Consider the following 27974-nt stretch of genomic DNA (forward strand, 5'->3'; position numbering starts at 1 on the left):
GACAGGCTTGAGGATTGGGTCTGTGTGAACATAATGAGGTTCACAAAGGCCAAGTGTTAGGTGTTGCACTTGTGCTGAAGCAATCCCAGGTATGTGTTCATACAAGGATAAGAACTCATTGAGAGTAGCCTTACTGAGAAGGACTTAAGGATCCTGGCAAAGAACTTAACATGAGCCAGCAGTGTGCTCTTGCAGCCTGAAAGGCCAACAGTATCCTGGGCTGCTTCAAAAGAAGGGTGGCCAGCAGGGAGAGGGAGGTGATTGTCCCCCTCTGTTCTGCCCTCATGAGGCCCCATCTGGAGTGCTGTGTCCAGGCAAGAGGCAGCCGGCACAGGAAAGATGTGGACCTTTTGGAACGAGTCCAGAGCAGTGCCATGAAGATGATTAGAGAACTGGAAGACCTCTTCTATGAAGATTGGCTGAGGAAGCTGGACTTCCTCAGTCTGAAGAAGTGAAGTATCAGGGGAGACCTGATAGCAGCCTCAAGTACCTAAAAGAAGCTTATAAATAAGGAGTGAAATCAACTTTCTGCATGGGTAGATAGTGATAGGACAAGGGGGAATGGTTTTAAACTAAAAGAAGGTAGACTTAGCTTAGATGTCAGGGAAAGTTTTCACTGAGAAGGTGGTGAGATGCTGGAACAGGCTACCCAGAGAAGCTGTGGATGCCCCATCCTTGGCGATGTTCAGGGCCAGGTTGGATGGGGCCCTGGGCAGCCTGATCTAATGCCTGATTTAGTGGTTGGCAGGAGTCTTGGAACTAGATGATCTTTGAGGTTCCTTCTAACCCGAGGCATTCTATGATTCTATGAATAAGATGTATCAGCGTAAAATGTCAAGAGCTTATTGACTGAATTAGAATCTGACAGTCAAGCTTCAGAGTGAAGATCATTGGGAGTATAGGTATAGGCAAAGCAAGGCTGAACACCTTGCTTCTTGTGTTGGTGAAAGAATCTCACTGCATCCATAGCTGGGAAACACTTCAGAGAAACACTGCAAAATACTGAGTTAGTGCACAGTACTTGCATGCCATGGAAGAGGGCAAGAACTGAAACAGCCCCACTGGCAGAGCTTGAGCAAGGAGGGAGTGAAAAAAATACAGCAGGGATAAATAAATACAATAGTTGTCACTCTGCTGTCCCAGAAGACAGCAGAGCTGCTCTTGAGTGGGTAAGAGAAGGGGAAGGTAGTGGCAACATCTGTAAGAGTCTAGGGGACAGGGAAGGAAAGAGGAGGGAGGGAAGGAAACTGTATGGTGTGCCAAGCATTTTGCTGTAAGTCTGATTACAGGAACAGAGTGGGTCAAGTCTTCTGAAAAGTTATAGAAATCAGTGTTATGCAAGGCAATGAAGAAATGCCAGAAATTAAACAAGCGGTGACTTTAGTACAATGAGAAGGGTTATAAAAAAAATCAGGGTAGAAGAAAGGTCCACTGAATGACTGATCAGTGGGAAAGGCCAAGCTAGAGAGATTCCAAATCCCAAAGAAATATGCTGAGAGCAAGCAAGCAAGCTAACTGCGCCTGTTATTCAAGCTGCACAGGTGCCAGAGAGGATGAGAAATTGAGTGGTAAGGTAGAATGGATATTGACAGAAATAAGACAGAAGCTGGTTTATAGTCCAGTGCATGCCTGGAACAGGCCCACAGGTAAATTAGGTCAGCTACAGCCCTTTCCTGAATGGGAAATCCTCAATTTTTCTAGGCAATCTACCCCAGTACTGTGCTACTTAACATGAGAAAACGTTGTTCCTCAATGCAAGATTCACCCTCTAATTTGGTTGCCATTGGCCTTTGGTAATGATCCAGCATTACCAAGAGGATATTCACTCTTTCATCTTTGCAACTATGCTTAAAATAGAAAAGGTGGATGACATTTGTTTCTGAGTTTGGTTGCGCATTGTTGGGGTTTTGTTTCTTTTTGGCCTCCCAGACATGGCTTTTATGTCTTTATTCCTGAGAAACATCGGGTAGTGCTTGAGTGACTTTTCCATTGGGACATGAAGCCATTCTGTTTAGGTGAAGCAGGACATGTCAGAAATGCCCTATGTTCCCATTTGGGAAGCAGAGCCAAAAGGGAGCGTGGCCACATGGAATAATACAGAAAAGACTCACTATCAGTCAACACTCCTCTCTCTGCCAGGAAAAAGGTATCCTATCTTCCTGGGAAGGGATATTTATAGTCAGATGCTCTCAGTGTGTGCAAGTGCTGTTAAGAGACCCAGTCCTTTCCTCCCCGTTCTGTATTCAGAGAAATAGGGGCATCACTTGTGTTCTTAGATGTGCATGACTGATTGGGAATTCCCCCTCTTTAGGAGTAAGAGCTGTGAAAGCAGTGAAGATGTAGGGGAGAATTTGCATGTAATCTTTCAGACAGCACTTAGGTAGTTAACATTACAGACTTGATTCTCCCACTTGGTCTTGCATCCAAGCAGCAAAATAAGTGGCAGAGTAAAGGAGAGTAAAGCAGTGCAGTGCTGGGCTGCAACAGTGTTGAATGAATTAAAGGTTATGACAAAAGAGAGCATTTCAAGGTATGTGTTTTATTTTACTCTGGTTCTGTATTTTTTGGTATTTGCCAATTTATGAGGGGCAGAGATTAGAAAGTACGTGTGTTAGCTCCTTTGTGTGCAAGAGCAAACCAACAGTACCAGAAACACAGAGGATTTTGCAGCTTTGATTCATTACCAGCCATGCTGTGTTGTGAAGCTGATTTAAAACTGACAAGGCTGTGATAGAGGTGACCTGGGACAGTTGGCTTTGAAGAGATGTGACAACTTTATGCAGGAATGAGTTTCTCCTGTTTCTTTTTGTCTTATGTGCAAAAGGAGGTGTATCGGGAAGTACTCTATTAGATCAGCCTTGTCTGTTCTGCATTGTAGCAGTTCTGGTTTGGAAAGCACTGAAAAGACAGATCCATGTTGTTCAGTTTGCAGTTTGGTGTTTTATAGTGCTGTATACAATGCGAGGATTCTTTGTAAAGGAAAATGAATCAGAGGTTTGAATTCATGTTATTTTTAATATGAGCTCTCTTCTAGCAGAGATTGTCAGTAGTACAGGAAAATGGTAAAGTGCACGGTCTGTCGAGGTGTTCATGGCATACATTGTGTTCATTGTTGTTGTAAGGGCTTGTTAATTAATAGTTGATTTTCTAGGGGGAGCAGAACCTTCCAAAGAAAAGGACGCACTTGGTCTTGTTGTGTCTGATAATGAAGAGAAAAGGGTGATCTGCTACAAAAAAAACTGTAGCACCGAGACTTCGTGATGCTAGAGATGCTGAACTGGCAGCCGCTGCCTCTGTGCCTTCTTCATTGACTTCCACATAACACTTGTGAAAAACTTGTGACAAAAACAGGTCAGCATTCTCTGACATTCCCCTGAAATCGGCTTGACCTTCTGTGAAAGCATCTTTTATCCCCATCTTGCTCAAAGTAGATTTCAGGTCATATTTCTCTTCTACGGTGAACCTGGGCAGATACACTTCCATTTTCATTTTCTCCATTAATTCTGGACTGGTCCATGCAGACAATTTTTCAAAAGTCAATTCATTTATTAGCTGCAGTTAATTGAAAAGAGAACCAGAAAATTACACATGTATTCAAAAAACTGTTCCCTAAGGGTTATTTCTTCTATATTCTTATTTAAGGACTTTTGTAATTTTGTAGCTTTTTTTTGTAGCAAAAAAATTGTACTTTTCAAGTACAAAAACCAGTAGTGAAATGCCAACTATGAAATATTTTCTACTAGGAAGGGGTGTTTTGCTATACAGTACGTCAATGCAGTATTTGAACTGTTCTCAGTAATCATCAGGGAATATAGAGGGGTTAAATATTTGTAAAACAACAGCACCATCAAGTAACAATAGTCTATTTGACTTGGTGCTTACATTTCTGTTTTCTGTATGTCTGAGAATTTAGTGAAAATAACTTTTTTTTCTACAAAATATCCACTAATATAAATGAGGATTTCATAATAGTTTACTATCTGAAGTCAGGTTCAGTGTGTTTACAGAAGGTGGCAGTGTACATGTATATTAGCTTTGAACATCATAGAAAGTAGTGCAGGGTATCTAGCTTTTGCTTTTGTTTTTAATGTAATACTATCTGTCTGAATCAGTACAGACAGTCAACACAACTGTCTTTCTGTCCTCATTGTTCTTCAGCTGGAGTTAGAGCCAGTCTTGTTGGGTTTGGGCTACTTATTTCCAGCACTGATCAATGCTAGAAAGCACAGAAGTGCCACCTGCCAGGAGCTAAAAAGAAAACTAAACAAAACATTCAAGAGGTTCAATTTCATAACATTCGGGCAAGTTTGGAGTTTGTTTTTCCTTGAACCTCATCTGTACCTTCCTTCCTAGATACAAGACTGCAACCTAATGTTTTACCATGGATATACATAAAAACATTCTTGTTTCTCACACAGTTTGAGCTTACAGTTACCCTTTACCTTTTGTAGGCCAGTGATATCCCGTGGCAGCAGGATGAACATACTGAGGTCATTATTGACATATGGAAGCTCAAGAACATCAGTCTGGACTGATTCTACGTAGGTCCAATTAAATTTATCACTCAGGTGCATCATTGGCACTGGTTTAGTTGTATGCTGCAACACAAAATGAAAAGCTTGCTAGTTATACCCAGAATAGTAGAAGACTACATTGAATAGCATGGTGAATGTACATCCTTGTGGCTCTAAGAGAAGCTGTAGGATATACAGAGGGCCCCTCTCTTCTGGGAATGCACTTGGAGGCTAAGAAGGCTATCTTAGCCAGTTAGGATGACACATATTTACTGGAAGCTCTGTTCCACTCTGATTCATTGTATGGTTAAAAATGAAAATGTATAGAACTAGTTCATACAGTTTTATTCACATCTATGTTTTTCCTGCTTTAAGAGGTGTGTGGAAGTTTGTTTCAAGCTGGCTTCTGTTAGTTTTATTTGTGCCTTGGGTGCTAGCATTTGTGTGCAATCTATGTGCTGAAGATGTGCTAAGAAGGATATAACATATGTTTTAAATATTCTAATTTTAGTGCTTTGTGGATTTAAAGAATGACAGGAGTTTATCTCCTCCATCTTTTTCACTGTTTTTTCAACGAGCAGTCTGGTATATAAGGCAGTATGTAACCATACCGTGTTTATTCTGAAAGGCCTTTGCCTGGTTTCTTCAGCATCAAACTTTGTTGCCCAGTTTCCTTTGAAGTAGAGTGCATTTACCAGGACTAGCCTGGTGAGTGAATCTATGGATCCAGGAGGCAGCAGACTTGTTATTTTACCTAGTGAAAACCAAAGAACAGTTAGATATTTGTGCAGCTTTACTGTTTCAGAGTAAATGTTGGCATAGTTAATGAAGACATAAGACAAGGAAATTTGAAGTGCTGATCTGGCATGCTGCTAGCTTGAGATTATTCACAAATATATGACAACCTTGATTTATAGAGAAAACCACATTCCTCTCCCTTTCAAATGGAGAAAGATAATTTGCCAGCAGATGATTACTTCAGCAAAATTGTCCTGATTTCCCTTTCTGAGTTAACTTGTTTACCTGCCTTGGGCCCTTTGGGCACAGAGAAGTTGTTCAAGACTAAAATTGCTTCCTTCAGAACTGGGAGAGGAAATGCTAGAGCTTACCTTCAGTCTGGTGTTCAACCCTGGAATTGATCTCTCTTCTGATTTCATTTGCTGCTCCCACAAAGTCAACTGATTGTGGTTCTGCATTGTAGTATTTCTTGGCTAACTGTAAGTATTCCTGCAGTGCAAGAGAGACATCTGTCTTATGTTTGTTGCCTGCCAGTGTGAATGCCAATAAATAACTATAGCCAAGTGGAGAAAATGAATAAAAAATTACATAGGCTCCAGCATTTTGTCAAAAGAACATAGTATTTTTTTAATTTGGAAATACATGATTTAAATGTTTTTGCCTAGCCACAACTGTGAATCACACAAATTAAATACACATCCTATAAAAGTAAAATCCTGACATCTAAATTCTCAAGAAGAACCTCACAGGAAGTATGCATGTTAAAGATAATAACACAATTTGCAGATGTAATGAAAATATTTGAAAGTATGTAAATTATTATTGTTTGTTGTCATAGATAGATCATAAAGTTTGACACACACAGTATAGCATGAATAAATGGCCTACATACCTTATTGAAAGGCAGTGACTTTTCTCCATATAAGTGGTTGACACTTCTGAGCAGGTAATTTTTAGTGGGTTGGTTGATTTCCAAGTTGAGTGCTTTAAACCCAGCATGGATATTACCTGATTTACCTATTTCTGTCTTGGAGACAAAGGAAATAAGAGTTATGCATTTTTTTTCTCTGTGAAACAGTTTGAAATTTCTAAATTCTTTCCTCATGCAGCTCTATGTAAACTATTACTATTCAGGTGGTGTTGCCTGTACTGCAAGGCAAGATGTATACTAACTCAGACAGATATTAAAAGAATGACGTGAAATTACTAAAAGTTTCAGATATGCTATAGACTCTGTAAGAGCTCTGGAATGCAAGCAGTAAGAGCTTGAACTGTGTAGAATGTTTAAGGGATTCTAAATGGAGGTTGCAAAATAAAGTACATCCAGAGAGAGAGACAGAATGTAATTGCTGAACATGAAGACTTGGCTGTGTGACTCTTGATAGGATTTATGAAGGTTAATTATATGGTAAGTTTGCACCTAACTTTTTTAACCTTCCTCTAAATATTAATATTTTGCAAATGCTTTTTGTTGCAGTAATTGCAGTAAATTCTTTATATTTAAGTAACAGGATTAAATGAATGTGGACTCAAACTATCAAACCAGCTTGAGGAAATGAAGCTGTGAATTAGTGAACTAAAAAACTGGACCTGTGTTGTATTCATCTTGTTATTACAAGAGAATCAGAGGCATGAACAGCCATCTAAATTTCTAAGCTATTAGAGCAGTTTCTTTTCACTGCCTGAAGCACTCCATAGTTCTTACAGTTCAGACAAGCATTACTCATGAGAAACAATCCATCTCCTGTTCATGCAGTGTAAATGGCTTGTTGATGTAGTCCCCAAAATTACTCTTCCCACCGTGGCTGTAGACCCAAGTTCTCATTTATCAGAACTTGCTGCCACAGGGGTTTTGTGGATAGACTTCAGGGAAATGATTTACCCACAGAAAGAAAAAGGACTGATGGGAAAAAGTAGGGAGAGAAACTTTTTACTACAGTGACTGCATTGTCAGTGAGGAAAAACTGCTTTACTCACTCAAATTTGGTTTCCAAATTTTCTGCTCTCTTAAATTACGTCTATTTTGACAAAAGATGCCTGCCAGTCTGTCAAAGAAATATCTCAGGAATATGGTAATTTCCATTTCTTTAAGATTTATTGCAAAGTCTACCATAGGTAATTCCAACGTGCCAGTTTATTCACTGAACTTTAAATGAAATGGAAACTAATTTCTGAAATGTATCAAGCACAGCCTGTAAAAGTTATTTCTGTACTTGTTTTTTTTTTTTGTTGCTGTTGTGTTGATGCTGCAGTCAAATATGTGGGGAGTAGTATTGTTGTTTTGATTTGTTCTGAAATAGGGACCATGCCTGTTCAAAGAACGTGTTGCTAAATAACTGGCTTTTGAACAGTAAGTGTTAAAAAGAAAAGGAAGAAAGAAAGATTGAAAGAGAAAAAGAAAAGGAAGGAAGAAAAAAGGAAAGAGAAAAAAAAAGATAGAAAAAAGAGAAAAAAAAGAGAGAAAGAAACCTCTTCTCAAAGCTGAAGGGAGCAGATCAAGAGATCCAGTGATAGATAATAACCCCATCATTACATTTCAAATTTCACAAATTTGAGGTTAAATTTTGCAATTCTACCTAAAAACGGGAAGCATGTCTCAAGTATTGCATAAGATGAAGGAATCACAGGATGCTATACCAAATAGTTGTGTACACTGCATTTGAGGAAGGCAAGCAGAGAGAGAAAATAAAAGCGAGGGAAGGTGTTACCATGGCCATAGCTTGATCATTAGACTTGATGATATACCTTCTGGAAACAGGCATGGCGATTTGATAGGCGCTCATCTGTTCTGGAATAGACTTGCATTCTAATAGTTGTGGTGACGTTTCTGGCTCCTTCAGCTTCGTTGAAGTAGAGTACCTATAGTGGAAATTGCAGTAATAAATGCAATGACAAAAAAATTGCTGTTTCAGTAAAAACTTTCAGTGATGTCATAGGTCTGGTGATGAAAAGACAAAGACAGATTTTACTTTTGAGCCCATGTGTACAAGATGTCTTGAGCATACTTAGATAAGGGTTGTAAGCAGAATTCTCATGTATCTGGTATTTCTAGAGGAATTTGCCTGCTTCAAGTTGGCCCTTGTACTCAAGGATTATACCTGGAAAGGGCCAGTTATTTCCAGATGGAAACTACCAAAGCATAAGTGTAAACAGAGAGCCCAGTTCATGTCAGAAAACAGGAAAACGCTGGCAGCAGATTCATACCCTAAATGCCTTCTTCTGGGCATGTGCACTTTACCCAGGCTACAAAACTGTACATCTAACCTTGGAACATTTTTTCAGAAGCCTTTTGTTTTGTTTTGTTTTCCCTTCTTCCTGACAGAAGATCTCTCCTTTCTTTGTGACCCTGCTGGTCCTCATTTGTCCTGTAGCTCAGTAGTTGGATTGCTGCCTTAGCAAGTGGAGCAGCTTCCTTCCTTAGCAGATGCCAGTTCACCAGCTTCTCCTGCAGTACAGGCTAAGTAACCATGTTTGCATCGGGGCTGTTCTCACTGTTGCCTGTTGAAGCTGTGAACTTTGCACAAATAGAGTTTAGGAACTTCAGTAGGTGATTTTTCCTGTAAAGTACATATTCAAAAGAAGGGGTTGTATTATCATCCTGTGTTTCTTCTCTGACCTTGTGAGTTAGTAGATTTATGCTAGCAAAGCACAATACTAACTAGAGATGTAGCAAAGGGTCTTTCTGCATGGGGCCATTTCCAGAGAGATGAGACAGAAAATGAGAATTTTCTGGGGCGAGGCAGGTGGAGAATCCAAGTCTCCCTCTCCCTGGTGAGTGCTCAATTACTGAGCTTTGGGATAAAGAGCCCTTATTTCTGCCAGTGAGATTTAAAAGGAGAGAGTGTCTCCAGTGACTACTAATGCCACTGCTCCCATTTGGTGTTTGCAGAAGCTACTGTAGGCTATGTCTTTTGACCTGTATATAGTTTTCTGTTGATGCATCATGGTAAATTTCTTTCATAGAGAATGTTACTCTAAGAGATCAACTCTTCTCAGACTCACCTTTGCCATCTGATCTGCAGTGTTGCCTTTGGCTCCCAAATACACAGTAGCCAGGGCAGATGAAATACTGAAAGGGGAGAACAAAATGTTCTTGTTGTCATCTTCCAGACACTCATGTTTGAAAAAGTCAAGACCAAAGCTTGTGTTTGCTTTATTTAAAGCTTCCATTGTTCTCAACCTGCACAGAAAGGGACAAAAGATGTTAATAGCTAAGAATTAATTGTGTTTGCTATATGTCTACAGGCTTCCTTTTGATATTTGAAGTTTATTTTATGATTTGTAGGCTTTCTAGAAGTATTTTCAACACTTATTGACTGTGGAAGATTGACAGTGCAGCACAGTGATCCTTTGAATGACTGAGAGTCACTGGCAGTGTATGTCCAAAGGCAAAATCTAGACTGTGCCAGTATTTTCCTCAGCTCTCCTCTGACTTCAAGAAACTGAATGAAAGCATTCTGACCTGTCAGCACTGGTACAGTATTCATTTCTGCCAACTATGTGTGTTGTTTGTAGTGTATGAGTGAACTCTCTTTGGTTCAGCAGAAGTTCACTTGGAAAGACAGATATCCGTGCAAGGGACAGTCAAGAGGAACAAATGAAAATTCATCAAAACAGCATGGTTACAGTGTTGTACTAAAAAGAAAAGCATGCAGTTTATAACTACATGGTGAATTCTGTGTAAGCAATATAATGATATAGTTAAGAACTTACAGATGGAAAGAAGAGAGATGTCTCTGTGAAAAATGAGGAGCGTTTGCTACTAAAAAGTTATATTAAGTGTAGCACATCCCATTTCACCAATGACACTAACGAAACTCAAATGATATAGAAAAAGCAGCCTCCTATTCCATTTTGTATTTGTTCATCAGGACATTTATTGCACTGTCCTTTACAGTATCTTGGAGTGACATATGATAATGTTCCTCACTGGTGCATGGGCTAGAAGATGCTGAGAGACTGTTTCTTATGACTACTGGTGCAACAGCCTTTTGGTGCTCGTAACTGTAGTGAACAAATGCTCTGTTCCTTTAGGATACAAGAAAATACTGAAGCATTAGGCAAGCAGCCTCTAACTACTGTGTGCAAAGGAGTATCCTGAATTCCATTTTTAACTTTTAAAAATTTCCTGAAACTCTTAGGGTGCTAGCCCAGATCATAGCTTCCCAGTTCTGCAAGACAAGATTTCCTTATTCAGTAGAACACAAATGCTGCTCTTTGTTCTTCGCATTGCAGTTGAAGCTGAGAGCCCTAGGTATGTAGTAGGAGCTATTCTGGTTTATACAGAATGGCCATAAAGATGTACTGACCGTGTCTTGATGTACACGTGTGCTCTTGAAGAGCACAGGAACAAATGATCTAACTTAAGCAAACACAGTGGTTCTTATTCTGCTATGATATACATATAATTACGTAGAATAAGTTGCTCTTGCTGCATATTTCTGAGACTTGCCCCTTCTAGACCTTGCCTGTGCCATCTTAGTAAAATTCTTCCTCAAGTATTGGTTCTTTTCTATTCAGATTCTTTCTGCCTTTTTTTCTATGCATTTGTCAACATCATCCAAGAGTACATGAAATAAATAATCTCTAGAAATAATTACAGTACCTTGTTTTGTGCAGAGAGGAAGACTGCTGCTCCGGGTCTGTCCAAGGTTTCTGCAGTTCAGATGGTGGGTAGGCTGAATTTATAGTCTGCCTGACCTGTTCTTCAAAGGTTCTTATGACTCATGACTCTGCAATTTATTTTGCCCTAAAGGCCACATCCCTATGGAAGAACTGAATCATCTCAGAGTAGGATGTGAAGTGACGGTGAGAGTGATACCATACAAGAACCTTACAAAACTGACTGCAGAAATATTTCTATAAACGTTTTTGTGGCAACAGGCTAGTAACAACTTGAACCATCACTGCTTGAAACAACATTTCTTTTGCAATTTGGAGGGCAAAAAAATGCAGTGGCTGACCTACTTATGATTCCTCTAATAGAAACAATTTCCAAGGAACAGACAGAGAAAGGACGGTGACATCATACTTGTGAGTTTTTCTATTGTCCGTTTCCTACTGATAAAAAGTTGGTCATTTCTGGTGGGCTTCTATTTTAGTAAAATGGATTTTGTTAATCTTGGAGGATTCTAAAACTGTATAAGCAGGGAAGCATTTTCATTGTGAGATAATGAAGGTTGAGAAACACTTATCAGACACTTGCTTTTCTTATCGCTGCAACAACACTAGAACCTGATGTGGGTTTCAGATTAGACTTTTTTTTTTCTGCTGCCTCAGTTTCCCTATTCTAAGTTGAAAGCAACTATTTGTCCTATGTAGCATTTCAGAGATGTATTCTTTACTTTCCCCAGAAATTGATATTCTACTGAATACTCTTTTTCTTCTTACCTTGGCTACTGAAGCATTTCCATTGCTAATTCTCCTCACAGTCACACTGTCCTTACCTCCATTGTCCTGTCCATCTCAGCTCTCATCTCTGACTGAAAAATCCTATGCAACTTTGCCCTTTATTTCATTCTTTACCTCCTTGCTCTGTTGAAGATTTCACCTTGAACACCTGGATAAGAGCTGCTTGTCTTTGAGGGATTCCTCCTTGATATTGAGAAAGACTCACCCCCAAGGTCTATCTCCTCAGCGCAAACTACTTTCTGAAACCTTTCTTCTGCCCTGAGGTCTATTAATATACACGTGGGCTTATTCTGTAAGGAAGTGGCTGGCACAGAGTCTCTTGTGCTGAGGAATGAGCTATGGGATTATCTGCCAAATGTTTTATATGGCAGAAGAGGTTGCTCATGTAAATGGCACCTTGCCAGTGGTGAACTTTCTGCATCAATGTGACTTGGGAACTCAAAGCTTTGCTAAAGTTGCTTTCCTACAGGTGAGCAGCCTCATAGCTTTAATAGGTTGGTTCTTCACTGCCCCTCGGCTGTTTTGAAATCGTAGCTACACAGAAACAGCATCTTTCAGTGTGGGTTATAATTAGATGCATCTGTTAAGTTTTCCAGAGAGCAGAGTAGTGTAGGAGAGGTGTTAACTGCAGAATTAATTGCTTCCATTGCGCCTGGGAAAGTTGTAATCTGTTTACATTGGCCTTAAATGATTTCCAAAGCTTTAAATGATTTGAGTCATCTTTGCAAATTTAACTGTGTTGTAGAACAAATGATAGATTCACTAAATAAACTTCAACCCTTGGAGCAGCTACTTGGATTTTCTGTTTTTAAAGCAGGGATGAATTTAATTTGCTAACTAGTCATAGTGCTTACTCTGTTACAAGAAGTGACTGAGGTGTTCCATATATGCGGAAATGTGGGATTTGAATGAATGAGAAGATGTTTGTACAGAGTCTTAAAGTTGCCTTTTAAAAATGCCTTTTGAATAGCACGGCTGGTATTAGAGAGAAAAAAAAAAATACAGGGTAACTAAAATTGTACTCATCTAAAAGGAAGATATACAGTAAATCAGTGTGATGATGATAACGTTTTCTAGCATCCTGTGAAGTTACCAACGCTAGAAGATACAGAGTTCAACGGGCGGTGTTGAGGCTGACTCAGGAGCAGTGGTTCCCTCACTCCCACTCTATACTAAGTCAACACTCCAACATGCTCAAAGACTTACGTTTGTATTGGTAGTATCCTTCCTGTGGGAAGTAAGCCTGTGGCTCATTCACTGTGGTCATTCATGTTTCCATTTTGGCAGGACAAATATTGGCAGCCCATCAGGCATCTGGCCAGATCTCAGCTATATAGGCACATTTTGTTTTCCTTCAGTTTCTGTGCAACTTAGCACAAGTCAATGCAACTTTCTTACACAGTATGTTGCTCAGTTGGTACCTGGGATCAGGAGTAGGCTGAATACTTGACATCTACATAGATCATTTATAAAGTGATCTAAAAGTACTTAAGGGTTTTGAGAGAAAGGTTTGGTAGCTTCTGCTTTCACACAGTATTTTAGGATACAACATGCCATGGCTGGTTTTTGGGTAGGTATGCTGTTTTAACTATTAACCCTTTATAATTCTTGAAAATCAAATTAAATTCAAACCTCAGGTGTTCTGTATTTGAAAAGAAAACAATGAAGCTTGAAGAAAAGCTATTCCATTTCTCTGACATCTTCTAATACTGTTTTTTTTACAGTAAAAGTGCTGTTTATTTGCTTGAGAGGGAGTGGTTTCTGGTTCAGCCAACAGAGCTTTCTACTCATGTTTTTGGCTCAGCCAGAGCAGTCCAGTGAGTTTCAAACATGAAAGGATTTTAAATGTCCCAAACCATTATAGGGACTTCAGGAGATAAGAGGGGTGGGGAAGACAAGGGTTTTGAAACCTGGGAATACTGGAATCCTGTGGGAAGGCAGCTTAACATTTAGTTTCATAACAATCCTGTTATTCTCAAGGGCCAGAACAGTACAGGGAATAGGAGCACAGAGACTGAAGTGATGGTAATGGTGATCAGTGATCGCATGCTTGGAGTGAGTACATGGACTTTGGTCTGCAAAGGAACCCTTTTGTCACAGAATGCAGCAAGAGCTTGTCCTGACCTTATAAACTAAAGTGTAACGATGGTGTATATGTCTCAGCTGGAATAGTTGTAACGGATTTTGATTTATGTCCTAGGAGATTTTTATGTGGGATAAATTTGTATCATCGTGAAGTCTCAAATAGCTTTTAAAGTTCAAAAGAAATTACTTCTTTGAGTATCTTATTTCCCTTCAAAGCTTTGAGTGGGAACACACGCGTCTTTATTTTGAAACAGTGTAGATAGATATCTAATGTACATATTACATGTACATTGGCAAGCCTTCCATTGCCAAGCAATCTTTGCTGACATACTCCAATAGCATTTAGACTTTATGAGTTGTTAAGAGGTGTGGTGGTGTTCCTGTCTAAATATTACTGAGGCATTTTGCTCCACACCTGCAGAAAGCAGAGGCGTGGTGAGATTTGGCACATGAATTGAGCGCTGGCATAATTTGTCATACTGTACTATAACCACTGTGTGCTTTAGCTTAGATGCTGTAATTAGTAAAGACAGTGTTCCTCCTGAGATATTCAGTTCTGATGACCAGTGCAACACTTCTGGGGAAGCAATGATCTCGATATCTGAAAAGAGATTAGTTTATCTGGAAATTAACATGCATGCTGTTCTCACATCTACCAGTGTGCAGTTTTCCTTTGAATGAATCAGATGGTGAGCATTTTTTAAGTAACCAAGGTGGCAGTTAAAACCAAAAATATGAAGAGTAGCCTGAATTTCATGCTGCGCAGTACTCCATTGTGAGTAATGATGTATGTGTGGATTACATGCATTTTAGCCTAAGCATGTCATTTTTCTGAAGAAATCTCTCAAAGAGTGCAACTACGTCAGCTACACAACTGCTGAATCAGAAAACCAATTCCTGCTCCTGAACAGGAGCCACACATGGATGTGCAAGAGCAACACGTAGAGGAAAGGCCCTCTTTTAAGAAATTAGTTTAAAGACTTGCTATTTCTTCATGCAGCTTGACCACAAATACTCCTGTGTGGTGGAATAACCAGAGTTTCATAAGGCAGTTGATATTTTCAGAAGTTTTCAGCAGTGAAATGTTCAAATACTATTTTGTGGACATGTACTGGCAATCTTTGCTATTCACTCATCTGCTTGGCCCCTTATTTGTATTTCTATTTTCACCCTTTTTAGGATGGGACTGATCTGAGCTACCTAAGTGCACCTGTGTGTGCAGCAAGTCTTTGTTCTGGAACACAGTAACTCTTTAAAGAGAGCTTGGAATAGAATTTTCCATTCATACTGACAAAAATCTTGGGCAAGATGGAGTGTCATTTGTTAGTATCATTTGAACATCTCTTATCACGCCTTCATCATTGCAAGATTTTTTCATCCTTCCATCTCTCACACTCTGCCTATTGCATAAAGCATCCTAGTCTCTTGAGACCTGGTGTGCTTTTTACATGATTCAAGTTAGCAAGTTCTGCATAGCAGTGACCAAATAGAAATTAATGATGTGATATACACCGAGTGAGGCAAGATGATCTTGTATTCCCTTCTACTCTCAGGCAAAATGAGATGCAAAGATTTTGTTCCTCCAGCCTTTGTGAGGGATGCATCTTTTGTCCCACAGAAAGGTGAACTTTCTGGATTTTGTGCTTTTGAAATCTTCTAATGATCACATGCTCTTCTTCACCTCAGCACTTCCAAGCTCTTCGAAGTTGTTCTTTCCAGTTGGGATTCAGCTATGTGCAGACTTTTATGGCTTTATTATATTTTGGGCTGGTGTACCTTGAGACTTCTTTCTCTTTCAAAGATTAAAACTTAACACCAGATGTGTAGCTTAAAACTAGTGGCATTGTTCTCTTAAACTGCTCTAGACTCTTCTTTCTTCTTGGCCTATCCCCCTTCATTTTCCAGACCCCTGGGTATAGCTTCAGAGGCTTTCTTAGTACCTTCTGATTTTGCAGTTGCTAATTGTTCCTCTGGGGACGTAGACCTAGCTGTAGACAAAGCCTCTTTAACATGGACTCTGCAGCACAGAGGAAACATTTGACTAAGGAAAGTAGTAAATTGCATGTAAGGAGAGGCAAAGCCCTTGTCCTGTGGCTGGAGCAATGACATTGATCACCCTCCATTCCCCATCTTCTGCAGACACAGCTGAAATGCAGCTTGGACTAAGTAGTTGAGCAATACAGGAAAAAAGCTCTCCTTCCACTCCCAAATCTTTCTCTCCCTGGCATTTACCCTCATAGGAATAGAGCTTGACCCCAGCTCTGCCCTTCTTTCTTTAATACTTTAAGAGGTAGAGACTGCTGAAGGACAGGGAGCAAAGGAAGATGTGATGAGGATGGGAATAGGTAACAGCTTGGAGAAGGGGCGTTACTGGAGAGTAACAAAGTGTGCCCACAAGAAATGAGGCAGCAGCGAATCAATAAGGAAGGGAGCTGCTCTTACAGCTCTGTGAAAGCTAATGGTACCTCCACAGCATCCCTTGTCCACCTTTAATTCCCATATCTCTGCCTTCCTTACAGGATGGTGTACTCATCTGGCACCTCATTATTTTCCCTCTCCTATACTGACCTCTTATCAGAGCCAGAATTTCTAAATTTTACCTATGTGACTAAAGAGTCAGCCTTCCAGTGTAAGGACTTGCACCATTCCTGTTGTCAGTATGGTACCCATAGTAGAAGTTCATTGCTTTGATTTCAGACTGTGGGTTGCTATTGCTAACATTTAGCAAAAGTAGCAAAGTGCTCTGTACATTGAAAAAAATATGTAAAAGCTCAAAATCAGTTTGGGATCCTTTTTTCCTTAGGGGTACCATGAAACTGTGAATGTTTGCTTGTGTCACAAGGTAGTTAGACTGTATAGAATTAGAGTCTTTATCTTGTGACATTTAAGAATATACTAGTTAGGAAAGGAGGCCAGGTACAAATGATTACACATTGTTATCCACATGGCAGCAATGTGGAGCCAAAGTATAAATTATGCTATTGGGTACAAAAATGTGTAGTGTGTAGCTACATATTATCTGGCCTTTGCTCTTAAATATTGTTAAATGTTGTAGGACTTTGTTGTTCACGTGGTAGCTAGGCACTGCTTGGGATTTACAGAGATAATCTGTAGATGTTGGTTCAAAAGTATTAAAAGTGAGGACAGACAATGAGAGCTTTGTGAGATGTGGGAGACAAAATGAAGAACTGGCAGGGCTTCTTCTCACTTGCAGCTAACTCTTACTTGGTAAGAGGAAGTAGAGCCAGTTGAATGGCTTTCACTACTGCTACACTAATGACATTTGAATTTATGTTTAAAATCAAATTAATCAGAAGGCTGATTAATAATCCAACCATACAGATAGGCAGTGCTTGACTAGAGAAGGTCCTGAACTATCTGATATGGCTTTGAAGACAGCCCTGCTTTGAGCAAGGTGCTGGACCAGGTGATTTTCAGCTGCCCTTTCCAGCCAAACGTACTGGAAATCATTCTAATGACCTGAACTTCACAATATCAATTCTTGCAAATTGCTGGCTTTGTTCAAGTGAGTAATTTTACTTGCATTCTTATCTATTTGAAGAACTGGGTTTAGAACAAGCAGTAGGACCCAAGGGCCATATTCTCTCATCTTTATAGAAATTCATTACATGAATTACCTTCCTGCTGGTGTAAGACTGCAGGCAGACAAATAGGTGTGGTTTTGTCTCTGTGCAATTCACTAATCCACTGTGCTTCTTTGCATACGTGATATACTACAGGTCTGTATGGGGTGTGGTGGCAGAGCAATGAATGCCTCTTCTGCTGAGTTCTAAAGCTGTGAGCCTGAGCCTTCTCTTAATTGTGCTGAAAGTGATGCTGAAGATAAAAGGGCATGAGATAGCAGAGAGCCAAAGGTGCAGTGCTGACTATTTCACTTCTGTGGGGATGGGGACTTTGCTGGGTGATGAAGGTCAGATATCTGTCACTGGCCCTGGGGCTACGTCCAGGCATGTCCTTCCTGTGCTGGTTATCAGAGAAGCTCTGCAGCACCTCAGATATGGAAGGCTATTGAGTCTCTTGACTGCTAGATGAATATTTATGTGTTTTGAGATCCGGGGACTCCGGTGTCCATTCCTTGGTGGATGTGTGGTTTGCCACATCCCAAAACAGTTCCAAAGTTTTGAGACTTTGAAAATATGGGGCTGAGAATTCATACTCCTATCTTTTCTCATTTGTGTATGAGGAATGGACGCAGTATGCAGTTGCTTAAGGAAGTGGTTCCTGGAAACTAGAATATTTGCGTGTTGCTGTAAAGGCAAAGTGTAACAGAAATTAGGTGTCAGAACTGAATCCATCTACACATGCACAAACAGAAACACTTTTTTTTTGCATCTTTTGTGTGGGGATAAGTATAATTTAATTAATAAGAACTCCAATGGCCTAGAAATAGTGCAGTTTGGGAATAAATCAGGTGAAAAATAAATGTCCTGAGGATTTTCAGTACTCTATTTCCATGCCCAGACCGACAGAAAGTCAGAGACAATATTAAACATCATTATCTCTCTTGTAATAAATTTCCCTGGTTTTTATCTCCTGACCAGCAATTGACTAATTTACAGGAAAGTGAAGGAAAGTATTTGAACTATTTATACAGCAGTGAAGGTGGTGTCATGTTATCTTCCTTGTTTTGCAAGATCCTGTTTGCTAACTGTAAGTTATGGCCCTAGGTACTGCCGAAGTGTGTGTTATCTTGTGAAGGGGGAAAGCTAAAACAAGTAGAACAAGCAAAATGCAGTGTGGTGAAGCTGGAAAAAAACATCACCACAGACCACTCAGCACTGGTGCCAAGCTGTTTGCACTGCTGTGAGGAAGGAGCACCTCTCCTTGCAGTAAGCGCACTGCCCCAAGCCCTCCTCTGTCACTCTGCAGTCTGTGTGACAGTTCATCACAGGTCTGTTTTCTTTCTTTTCCTTTCCCATGGAGTCCACCCTTCAGGAGTGCACTGTTTCACACAGGTCCCCATGGGTGGCAGTTCCCCCAGCCCTCCTGCCCCACTGTGTGCTGCTCCTGCGAGAGCTCTCTGTGTGCTGCAGCCTCCTTCAGTCCTCATCCACTGCTGAACTGTGGGCTCCTTCATGGGCTGCACCTTTTGGTAGAGAAGCACAGAAAACCTCCTGTTATAAATACATGTTCTTCTGCTCTTCCTAATTTGGTAATACAAATCAGGCTCTGTAGCTAGTGGGTGAGCCACAGTCCAGCTGTGGTCCCATCCCATTAGCCTGAGTGTCAGTGCAAGTGTCTCCAACATGGGTTAGGCATCCTCATCTCAAAGCTCTTGGCTTCTGAACCCTCTCTTCTTCACCTGCAGCAGCAGTCAGAAGAAAATTAGGAAAACTTGAAAGTCAGCCCATTCTGGACCCTTCTCACTCTATCCCTGTGAAGGTACAAGCAGCAGGTGGGAGAAACAGAAACTTTCTTGAACAAACCCAGCTCCTGTAGAATAGCCTCCAGGCATGGTACAGGCACTTAGCAGAAGTGGCTTTGAGGCAGTGATTTACACCATGCTCAGTTCTTCCCCTGCCCATGTCAGTGGTGCTGCCTAGTAGCTATATGCCACCAAAACCTGTTCATTCCAGCATGCCAGCCCTGGTGGGTCACAGATGGGACAACTGACTGCTGTCACCACTAGTCGTAAGTTTTAGATTTTGTTCTGTTGGCAGTGAGCTGTTCTTGAGGAAGTGTGAGCTGAGACAGATCTCTGAGTGTCTCAGTGGCAGCCAAGTCTGTCCCATCACCCCAGCCAGGGCCAGGGCAGCAGCAAATTGGACACACTGCTCCAGATGAGGTGTTCCAGGTGGTGCTTAGAAAGGAGAACCAATTTCTTTGCTCACTATGCTCTTTTAGCTGACATAGACCACTAGGTTATTAGATTAAGTTGCTGTGGGGGACTCTTATTCAACTTCTCACCCATTAGTGCTTGTTCTACAGTTGCTGCTAGCCTATATGTCCATGCTTATTCCTCTGCGTGTCATTCTTTCCCTGCTGCACAACCTTGCTGTACTTAAAATACTACAAGTGAAATGTGTTTGCTTAAACATGTTTTTATTATGATTAAAGGAACAAAAGAGAACATTTGCAAGACCCATTACATATGGATACAAGGAAAACAATTTGAATACTAACACCATATTTGGTCACGATGATTGAGCCAAAGTTTAGGGAGAAATGTGAATTATAAGATTTTTATAAGGCATCTTTAGAAAGTGAGGAAGAGCCTTGTAGTATCAGGAACACAGAGAAAAAGCAATTGCCTTGTCAGCATAGGAATGGTTGGTGACAGTTGATAGTTTAATCTGAGAGATTTTGAGTGACTAATTTTGGAGGAGCTTGGTCATACAGATACCTGGCTTAATTGGAAGGCTGCATTTTTTCCCCATAAACTGTCTGCTGACGTATCAGGTTGCATTTTTCAGTGATGACTCAGTACTGTGAGTCTAATTTTCATTCCCTTAGCCCTTCATCCATGAGTTGTATAAAGGAAAGGTGAAGTGCACCTGTTCTCACAGTGTAATTTCTTTCTGATTTTTTTTTTTTTTCTAGATAAAGCCCTAACTTTTATAAAATCTGGATGCAGCAGAGAACATGCTTTTCATTTTACCCCTGATACTACAGTGCTCTGGGTCTTGCTGAAAGGGATAGACTCTTTCGACTTTCTTCTTTTTAAGGGAAAATACATCTGCCAAGGAAGAGAAGGGTGTTGGATGGGTTGTGCTTGATACAGTAGAGGAATGGATGGTCAACCCTAAATTCTTCAGAGACGCTTGTAGCATCCATTGCAGCCTCTGCTGAGCCTGCCACCTCTCTGCCTGCTTCATAGATTTCTGCATATGCTGCATGGACAGCTTGAGATATCTTCAGGCTCCCTACTGAGGAGATGCCAGACAGATTGGCTGAAGAGCTGAACAGGTCAGTCATTCCCATAGCCATTAAGATAGATGTGAGGTTATATTTTTCCTCCATCTTCATGCGAGGTAAGTACACTCTGATCTTCCTCTCTTCCATAATATTAGAACTGGTCCATTCAGTCATTTTTTCAAAGCTGATTGTAGTCTCAAGCTGCAAGGAAATGAGAATGAGTTCCATGGGATGGTGACATAACTTCCTTCATGGCAATGCAGTACTAATTACTATCATGTCTTTTTTTATGTACGTCTTTTAAACTGATTACTCTTGTCATGGCTTTTTCCTAGGCATGTAGAGATCAATTTTGCTAGAAGAGAAAAGCGTTCCATGATTCTTTCTTCTCTGCTCAGTCTTATTTTCTTTTCCTTTTATAGGCTTATTGCCATTTCTTTAAATAATAATAATGAGATGGCTACTCCCTTAAAGCCCCTTCCTGTTTATTTTCTTTGATTGGGAAATATATTCTAAAAATCACTCTATGCTTTTGAGTTTAAAGCTGTCTCTACATTTAAGACCTCTCAGGAACCAGTTGTTAATGGTAGCCAATTACTGATAATTTAACTATCAGCTGTTACTATACTGGGAACTGATCTTTTAAGACAATTTGAATATGAGTTTTTAAAAATTAGAAGTCTAGCTGCCAAGTATGCTTCCATCTTACTTACACTGTACCAGTTCAAAGCTATATCTGCTGTTTCAAAAAAAAGAAGATATAAATTAGCAAAGTGACTGGTTGCACTGGTGACCACTAGAGGAGTGAGAATCTCTTAACCCTATCACGAGATTGGCATCTGGAATAATTGGTTTCTTTTGGTATTACTAATGTTTCTTTGTACCTAGTAATATTTCTTTCCTTGCTAATTTACTGAACGTCTCTTACACAAATCTGGCCATGGCAGTTTGTAGAAACACCATTTCAATATATTCTCTCTTACCACCTTTATCCAAACTTTTTTTTCCTCAAACACACAGATTCTCTTTGATCAACGCTCCTCCTTTGCAGACTTTCTAATCAAAATGTACTAGTTTTCCTACATAGTTTTTTCCTAGAGCCGTACATAGTCTTTCATATGCCTGTCTGTCAGGATGTGATGGAAATTTAGCTGTGATTAAATGCTTCTTCATCTTTATAATTTAGATTATTTGAGTTAGCATACAAACATTTCAATGAATTCTCATTTATTACATTGCATTTCCTATTCAAAATAACTACAGTCCTCCTAATTACAATATGCTATGCCTGTGTTCTGTTCATATCAACAATTGTACACTATGTACATGCTATTTCTGAAACTGCTTTAACCACATCCAATTTTAGATAGTTTAATTTATGAAGACATGAAGAAAGCACATTGATCACCACCACATGAGACAATTGTTAGAACCAGTAAACCTAATAAGAACTCTCCAAGGTGCTCCTCAGTGCACAGGAATGGACATATAAGACCTTTAGAGTTCAAGCCACTGCAGTAACAGCTGCTTAGGTGAGAATCATCTTGTCTGCTATGTCAAACATTTCACCCTCTAAAGCAGTTCTTTAAGCAAGCCATGCTCAGCATAGGCTATTGCAGGACCAACTGGGACAACTCTACACTTCTATGCAACAATCATATATTGAATCATAATGAAATTTGTGCTCGTTAAATGTTTTAGAATAACTGTGTTGAAAAGAGCTTTGCAATAACTAAATTTCAGTGTTTTTAATCTTCTGAAGCCAACTTCTAGGGCCATACCTGCTCAAGGCCTGAGACTTCATCAGGCAGCAGTACCCACATACTCATTGTTCCACTGGCAAATGGAAGCTCCAGGATCTTCATTTTCTCAGAAGGCACTGATGCCACTTTAAATAAACCAATCTGGTGCATCATCTGCACAGGTTTGCTTTCTTGCTGGAAAACCAAGAAAAAAAAAAAGAGAGAGAATATAGTTTTAACAAAGATTGTTCTTAGATTGCAGAAATGTCTAGTTATGGTTAAGATAACTGATTGCTCTCATTCAGGAAGACTTTCCTAGGAAAAGTGGGAATCTCAAGTTATTTCTCAGGAGCTTTGCAGTGTCAGCAATAGTGTGAAGAGAGAGACGTAAAGAAAATTCCCTGGTTTTAACATAGTGTCTGAAAGAGATGCCGGCAAATGAGCAGATACGCTAATGCAGTGTTTATATAACAGCAGGTCTACACTCTTCATAAAATTCTAGATTACATCTTTAAGGTATGCCCATATACCTCAGTCACTCTGAAGGGTATTGCTTGTGTGTCTTCTTCCTTAAATGCTTTCTCCCACAGTCCTTTGAAGACAACGGCATTAACCAGGACCATTGCAGTTTGAGAATCCACGGAGCTTGGCTGAAGGACATTTTTGATCATTCCTTTAAGAATGAATAGGAAAAGAGAGTTGTATATCACATTGGCAAGCGCAAGGTAGATAGAGAGTGTACAAATTATGGAGAAGAGAATGTAGGGGCAAGGTTTGTTTTTGCAACTGTAATCTCGTTCTTCCAAGACTGATTTTCTTGCTTCTATTGTCAGTAACTCTTGTTTCTCTCTCTATAAAGAATCACAACAAAAGATAAAAGATGAAGAGATTTATGTGTTACAAAAAGACTAAACCTGTATATTTTGTGATAAGGGGAATAACCACTGAAATCTCTCTTATCCCAGAATGGTCTCCAACCCAAACAGCACCAAGGAACATAAATATTACTTGCTCCTAATCAAAGTGGAAATTTGACATCTATATAAAAAAATGTAACAAAAGAGGGAAACAGAATTTTACACTGTTTTCTTCAAAAACTTTGCTCCTGTTCATTCTGCAGTCCTCATCACAGAATCACAGAATTCTCATGCTTGTAGTATGCTCCTCACATAGTCCTGTCACACACATAGCTTACACACATAGATTACATGGCTTATTTTTTGCCTTCAGAATGTGACTCCACACCAGAGGTGTGGTTGTGGATGTTTTCATTTCAGTTAGAATTCACAATCTTTCATCTGTGTTTCAAACATGAGGGAAAGGAATGCTGTGAGGAGATAAGGACGTAGAAAAATTGAGGAACCACACGGAGAGGCATTAGGGCAAAAATCGAAACTGTGGTACCTCTTTCTATGCATTTTATCCCTCCAATTCCTTAACTCTGGTTTTCCATTGCCCTTTATCTGTTAAGATTTTTGAAGTGCCTAATGACTGTATGCCCTGCTTAACAGGCATACAACAACTCTGGGAAGCTTGAACACAAAGCACACTGGCTGAGCTATATTCAGGTTCTCATTATTAGAGTGAACCGATTGTCACTATGTACAAAGCATGTTCTAATGCTGTCCTTCTCATCAAGACTGGAAGTATTACATTCCTGCAAATCTCTTGTAAATAGTCATCTTAAAGGGAGGTGTCTGAAGGGAATAAAAAAACATTAATTGATAGATCAGTTCCCAGATATAGAACTGTTATCCAGGAGCAGCGACAAAAGGAGAGATTTTGTATTTTCCTCTTGTGAATTAAGCGTTCTTTTAGGCTGGTCAAATATGGTGACAGAAGAGAAAATATGGTGGCTTGCCATTACCATTTGTCTGACTTTCTACCCAGGAATTGATGAGCCCTCTGGCTTGATCTGCAGCTGTTTGAAAGTTGATAGATTCCACATCTCCTCTATACAGTTCCTTCACACATTTCAAGTATTCCTGAAAAGCAAGAGTATTCAGCTTTTAGATATGAATTTCAAAACATTTTGCAAATGTGAATTGCAAAACTGCAAGTAACAGATATAAATAATATAGTAGTGTAAAATGCTAATTTACACTGCATTACTACATGCTATGTCTTACAGTGTATTTAGTAGTGTAATATGCTATAGCTGTATTGCTGTATTGTAAAATTTGACATTCTTTTTGCAAGCCATGTATTCTCTGAAGACTGTAGAGGTTCAGGGCTGTGTTAGAGAAAAGTTTTGTCCTCTCTTCCATAAGCAAAAACAACAGAAAAAGAAATTTTTTTAGTGGAACATAGACCACTGACCGTTTTTGCATTACAGAATTACCATTTGGCATGGGAATACACTCAGATCGGATTTTGAAGCAACTTACCGGCACGATTGAGTATTTCTCATCAGCATAAAGTCTACTGGCAAGGCTGAATGAATAAGCATCATTTGGTTTGGTGATTTGGTTGAGAATGTCTCTAAGTGAAGAGTGGACTTGCGGATCTGCAGATGTGCCACACTGAATACAAAGAGAAAGAAAGATGATGTTATTCTAGTTTTATTACTTACTTGGTTTTACGTAGTGTATGAACAGAGTAAAGTAGTTAGATATTGTATGTCCTGCCTTACTGCTGGTAACTACACTGATGTGGTCCGTTTCATATATATACAATTTTGTGCTTTTTTTCTTCTGGTCCCTCATACTTTTCTCTAGGGAACTCCTAACTACCTGCTGCAATGATCTAGCTCCAGCAGATCAGGCAGGCTTTCCTTCTTTTCCAACCCGACCCGTTTATCCAGAATCATCTAGCTGTCTTGCTTAAGCATACAAATATCCACAAGTTTCCTCATTCACCTAGTATTTTTGTCCTGAGTTTCATCTTCTGTTTGTTCTGAATCCCCTGTTACCTCCATTTTTCCTCTGTTCTTATGTACAAAGTGTTCTCCCAACTGCTGGATGCAAAGCACTAGCTGCTTATCAGAGAGGGCTTGGAACTGCTAAGAGATCGCTTCGTCTGCTGGATTTTGCTTCCAGAGGAAAGGGACATAGGGAAAGAAAAGAAATTATTTCTGTACCTGAGCTTCAATACTGTCTCCAAATCCTGGAAGTTTATCAAAGCGAACAACCTGTAATTGAGAATAATAGTAGCTGAAATAACAGTTAGAACAAAAAGAAGTTATGCAATCCAGTTTCAAGATTTCTGGCTAGTGCATTTGTGAAACACTTTGGGATTGGAAGTGGCCACAGTTTTAGATAACTCTGGTCCCAGATTTTCAGCCTCTGAGCTATGCAGTTTCCAAGGAACATTATCATATAATTAAGTGCTATGGCTCCATTGAGCAGGACAAAGGTTTTAACGTTTAACTATAGGCTCACCTTATTTATCTGGGCCCTGGTGCTGTCTTTTGCACCTAGGTAGATCATGGCCAAAGCTGAAAACATGGTGAAGGGGGCGTAGAAGTAGTTCTCGTTGGCATGATGGACTTTGAGCTCCTTTAATACATCAAAACAGAATTCCATGCTTACTGCACCAATGGAGCCCATGGTGAATTCTGAGTTGTCTAGAGCAAAGAGCAGAATAATGAAAACGTAAGGATGGAATGCTGTACATAGTGCCATGCAGGGTACTCTATAGTAGGTTACAGCTGTAAAATATGAGCAGTTTTTAGGCAATTAAATGTAAGCAAGTAGTTTTAAAGTAATTCTATGGTATTGTGTCTGTTGCTATACCCACCTCTCATGGATGTTCAAAACCATATTCATAAATTTATTTCTTTATGCATTTGCATTCAGTTCCTTTTGGGTAGCAAACTGTCTCAGAAGCCTTAGATATATGTGTGATTTCTGTTTACCATTTAAAAGCAGCCAAACAACAGTTGTCTCTCCATATTTTCAATCAGTGAAAGCTAGAATTCATTTCAGTACCTCTGATCAAAACAAGAAAATACAATCCGATAGGCTTGCAAAGCTGGAAACTCAAAGAGCAAACTTCAGTAGACTTACTCCGGGTTTGGACAGATATATAAGAAAGCAGAAGCTTGCTGACTGTTTTTATTTCTCATTTTATTTCCTAAAAATAAGTAACTGCAGAAAAATATCTTTCATTGCACACTACTTAATATCAAAAATAGATCTTCAAAAGTATTTTTACCTTTGTTTTAATGATGGAAGAATAGATATGGAATGTAATTTGTATGAGGTCATGTAATCTAGGGAAAAGACATGCATGCAGTTCATATTCTGCCCTATTGCACTTTTAGGTATGGCTTGCTTTCCTCAAAGATATGTATGTGTGCTGTAGTATAAACTTTCTGAGGAGTTAAATTTTATGGGTGACATTCAGACAGAAGAGAAATGCAGATATGATAAAATAGCAATGTCTACTATGAAACAGAACTGTTGAATGAATTCTTGTTCATGGCATAGAGCAATAGAAGCTTTATACTTGTTCTGTCTGTTTCTGTTATTAAGAGCTGAACTGTACAAGTTCTGTATAGCCAGTGTGCTTATATAAAGCACAGCTTTTGGGATCAGCATGAATCTAGTTGCTTTCCTGTGATTTATATAACCTGTGAAAGTCAGAAGTGCCCTCTCTGCTCTCTGTGCACTCTGTAGGACTAGAGGTTAATCAAGCAAACTGCAAAGAATATCAGGTAGTGAATGACAGGATAAGATGTTCTGAAATTCAAAACATATTTTAAGCATAAAGAATAAGCCTCCTGAAAACAAACGCACAGCTTTTACACATAATAAAATAGTACAGAATGCAAACATAAGTGAGAAGTTTATATAGGGGGTATCATGCAGGTACTTCACCCCTAAAGATACAATACATAACACAATAATTGTTTTTTTTTAAGTTTAGGCACAAGCAATAACTAATATAGAGAGAAAGTAATTCTAGAGAGTTGCTTACCTTTTGAGCTTGAGCACTAAAGGCAATACAGCTTTCCAGCTGTATGTACAGAGACTGGCTGAGCCCTGGGGAATATATAGCCTGAATTGGGACCCACCCACAGGTTCCCTTTAGAAATTTGACCTTTGATGCCATAGAAATCATTTAATGGGATTGGGTCAGATTTTATTTTCCAAACATCCATTTTGGATTGAAGGGAAGAGCAAATATTAGTTTTTAATTCTGGGTTAACAAAGTGTTTTCTGCCAGTTCTGCTAATCTGTCAGGACTGTTGGATGGAAGAGAAGACTGGGAAATATTGCTCATGTTCTGCCAAGCTTCAGTTACAACCAGATAACAGGATCTTAAAGAAAACAGAAAAATGTGGGATCCTTAGAGATGGAAAATATAATTAGCAATTATTAGTTAGTCTGTTTATTACTGTAGTTGTAGTAACAGACTTGAAGTCTGTTTCAGTTGATTCTTCTTGTATGTACAACATGCATCTGAGCCATGCTAGACAGGAGATAAGTGCGAACAAGACTTACCTATTATTTTCTTTACAAAATAGAGGAAATAAAGAAACATGCACATGAAGAAACCAATTGAGATGAGAGTGAAGAGCAGACACAAACTTTCTATAGTTTGAATATTTAAACACATCTTTTGATGGATGTAAATGCTTTATAACAAACTTTTATTCGGGGGG

At 39.5% G+C, this 27974-nt stretch overlaps 2 protein-coding genes and 1 long non-coding RNA gene across 8 annotated transcripts in view; 1 reads left to right on the top strand and 2 right to left on the bottom strand.

The window, feature by feature from the left end:
* Positions 1-25836, top strand: part of LOC149918424 (uncharacterized) — a 46827-nt gene extending 20991 nt beyond the window's left edge. For 3 of the 5 annotated variants that reach the window (XR_016465019.1, XR_016465018.1, XR_016465021.1), the window contains 2 exons: positions 20435-20675; positions 24702-25836. This is a non-coding gene — a long non-coding RNA (uncharacterized LOC149918424). Of the gene's footprint in view, positions 1-18436; positions 18599-20434; positions 20676-24701 lie in introns of all 5 variants that reach the window. The other 2 variants (XR_016465020.1, XR_016465022.1) reach the window with 2 other exon arrangements.
* On the bottom strand, positions 2996-11255 carry LOC116226399 (serpin B10-like). Its single transcript, XM_031589274.2, has 8 exons — positions 10858-11255; positions 9255-9432; positions 7998-8111; positions 6145-6279; positions 5624-5741; positions 5126-5268; positions 4443-4598; positions 2996-3552 (listed from the first exon to the last, which is right to left on the bottom strand). The coding sequence occupies exons 2-8, from the start codon at positions 9420-9422 to the stop codon at positions 3148-3150; spliced, it is 1239 nt and encodes a 412-aa protein (XP_031445134.2). The 5' UTR covers positions 9423-9432; positions 10858-11255; the 3' UTR covers positions 2996-3147.
* LOC116226398 (ovalbumin) lies at positions 18610-27961 on the bottom strand. 2 transcript variants are annotated; one of them, XM_031589273.2, is made up of 8 exons: positions 27287-27961; positions 25747-25931; positions 25446-25496; positions 24754-24888; positions 24234-24351; positions 22897-23039; positions 22406-22561; positions 18610-20825 (listed from the first exon to the last, which is right to left on the bottom strand). In XM_031589273.2, exons 2-8 carry the CDS (start codon positions 25912-25914, stop codon positions 20430-20432), a joined length of 1167 nt encoding a protein of 388 aa, XP_031445133.1. In that variant the 5' UTR covers positions 25915-25931; positions 27287-27961; the 3' UTR covers positions 18610-20429. The 2 variants fall into 2 exon arrangements, with proteins under 2 accessions (XP_031445133.1, XP_031445132.1); XM_031589272.2 differs by lacking the exon at positions 27287-27961 and having other exon boundaries at positions 25747-26881.
* Between the last annotated feature and the right edge of the window lie 13 nt (positions 27962-27974).

Source organism: Phasianus colchicus, chromosome 3, assembly GCF_987193195.1.
Source record: "Phasianus colchicus chromosome 3, bPhaCol1.hap1.1, whole genome shotgun sequence".
NCBI classification, from domain to species: domain Eukaryota; kingdom Metazoa; phylum Chordata; class Aves; order Galliformes; family Phasianidae; genus Phasianus; species Phasianus colchicus.

What these genes read in the sequence shown, in the direction of transcription:
- LOC116226398 (XM_031589272.2), bottom strand. Translation starts at nt 25,989, where the DNA reads ATGGCACTATGTACAGCATTCCATCCTTACGTTTTCATTATTCTGCTC. An exon ending in AGAAATACTCAATCGTGCCG is followed by an intron (nt 24,352 to 24,753) that starts GTAAGTTGCTTC and finishes CTTGCTTTTCAG; the next exon opens with GAATACTTGAAATGTGTGAA. An exon ending in AAGTCTCAGGCCTTGAGCAG is followed by an intron (nt 20,826 to 22,405) that starts GTATGGCCCTAG and finishes ATTTCCTTGCAG; the next exon opens with CTTGAGACTACAATCAGCTT.
- LOC116226399 (XM_031589274.2), bottom strand. Translation starts at nt 9,422, where the DNA reads ATGGAAGCTTTAAATAAAGCAAACACAAGCTTTGGTCTTGACTTTTTC. An exon ending in CTGCAGATCAGATGGCAAAG is followed by an intron (nt 8,112 to 9,254) that starts GTGAGTCTGAGA and finishes TTTCCACTATAG; the next exon opens with GTACTCTACTTCAACGAAGC. An exon ending in GCCATGCCTGTTTCCAGAAG is followed by an intron (nt 6,280 to 7,997) that starts GTATATCATCAA and finishes TTTGTCTCCAAG; the next exon opens with ACAGAAATAGGTAAATCAGG.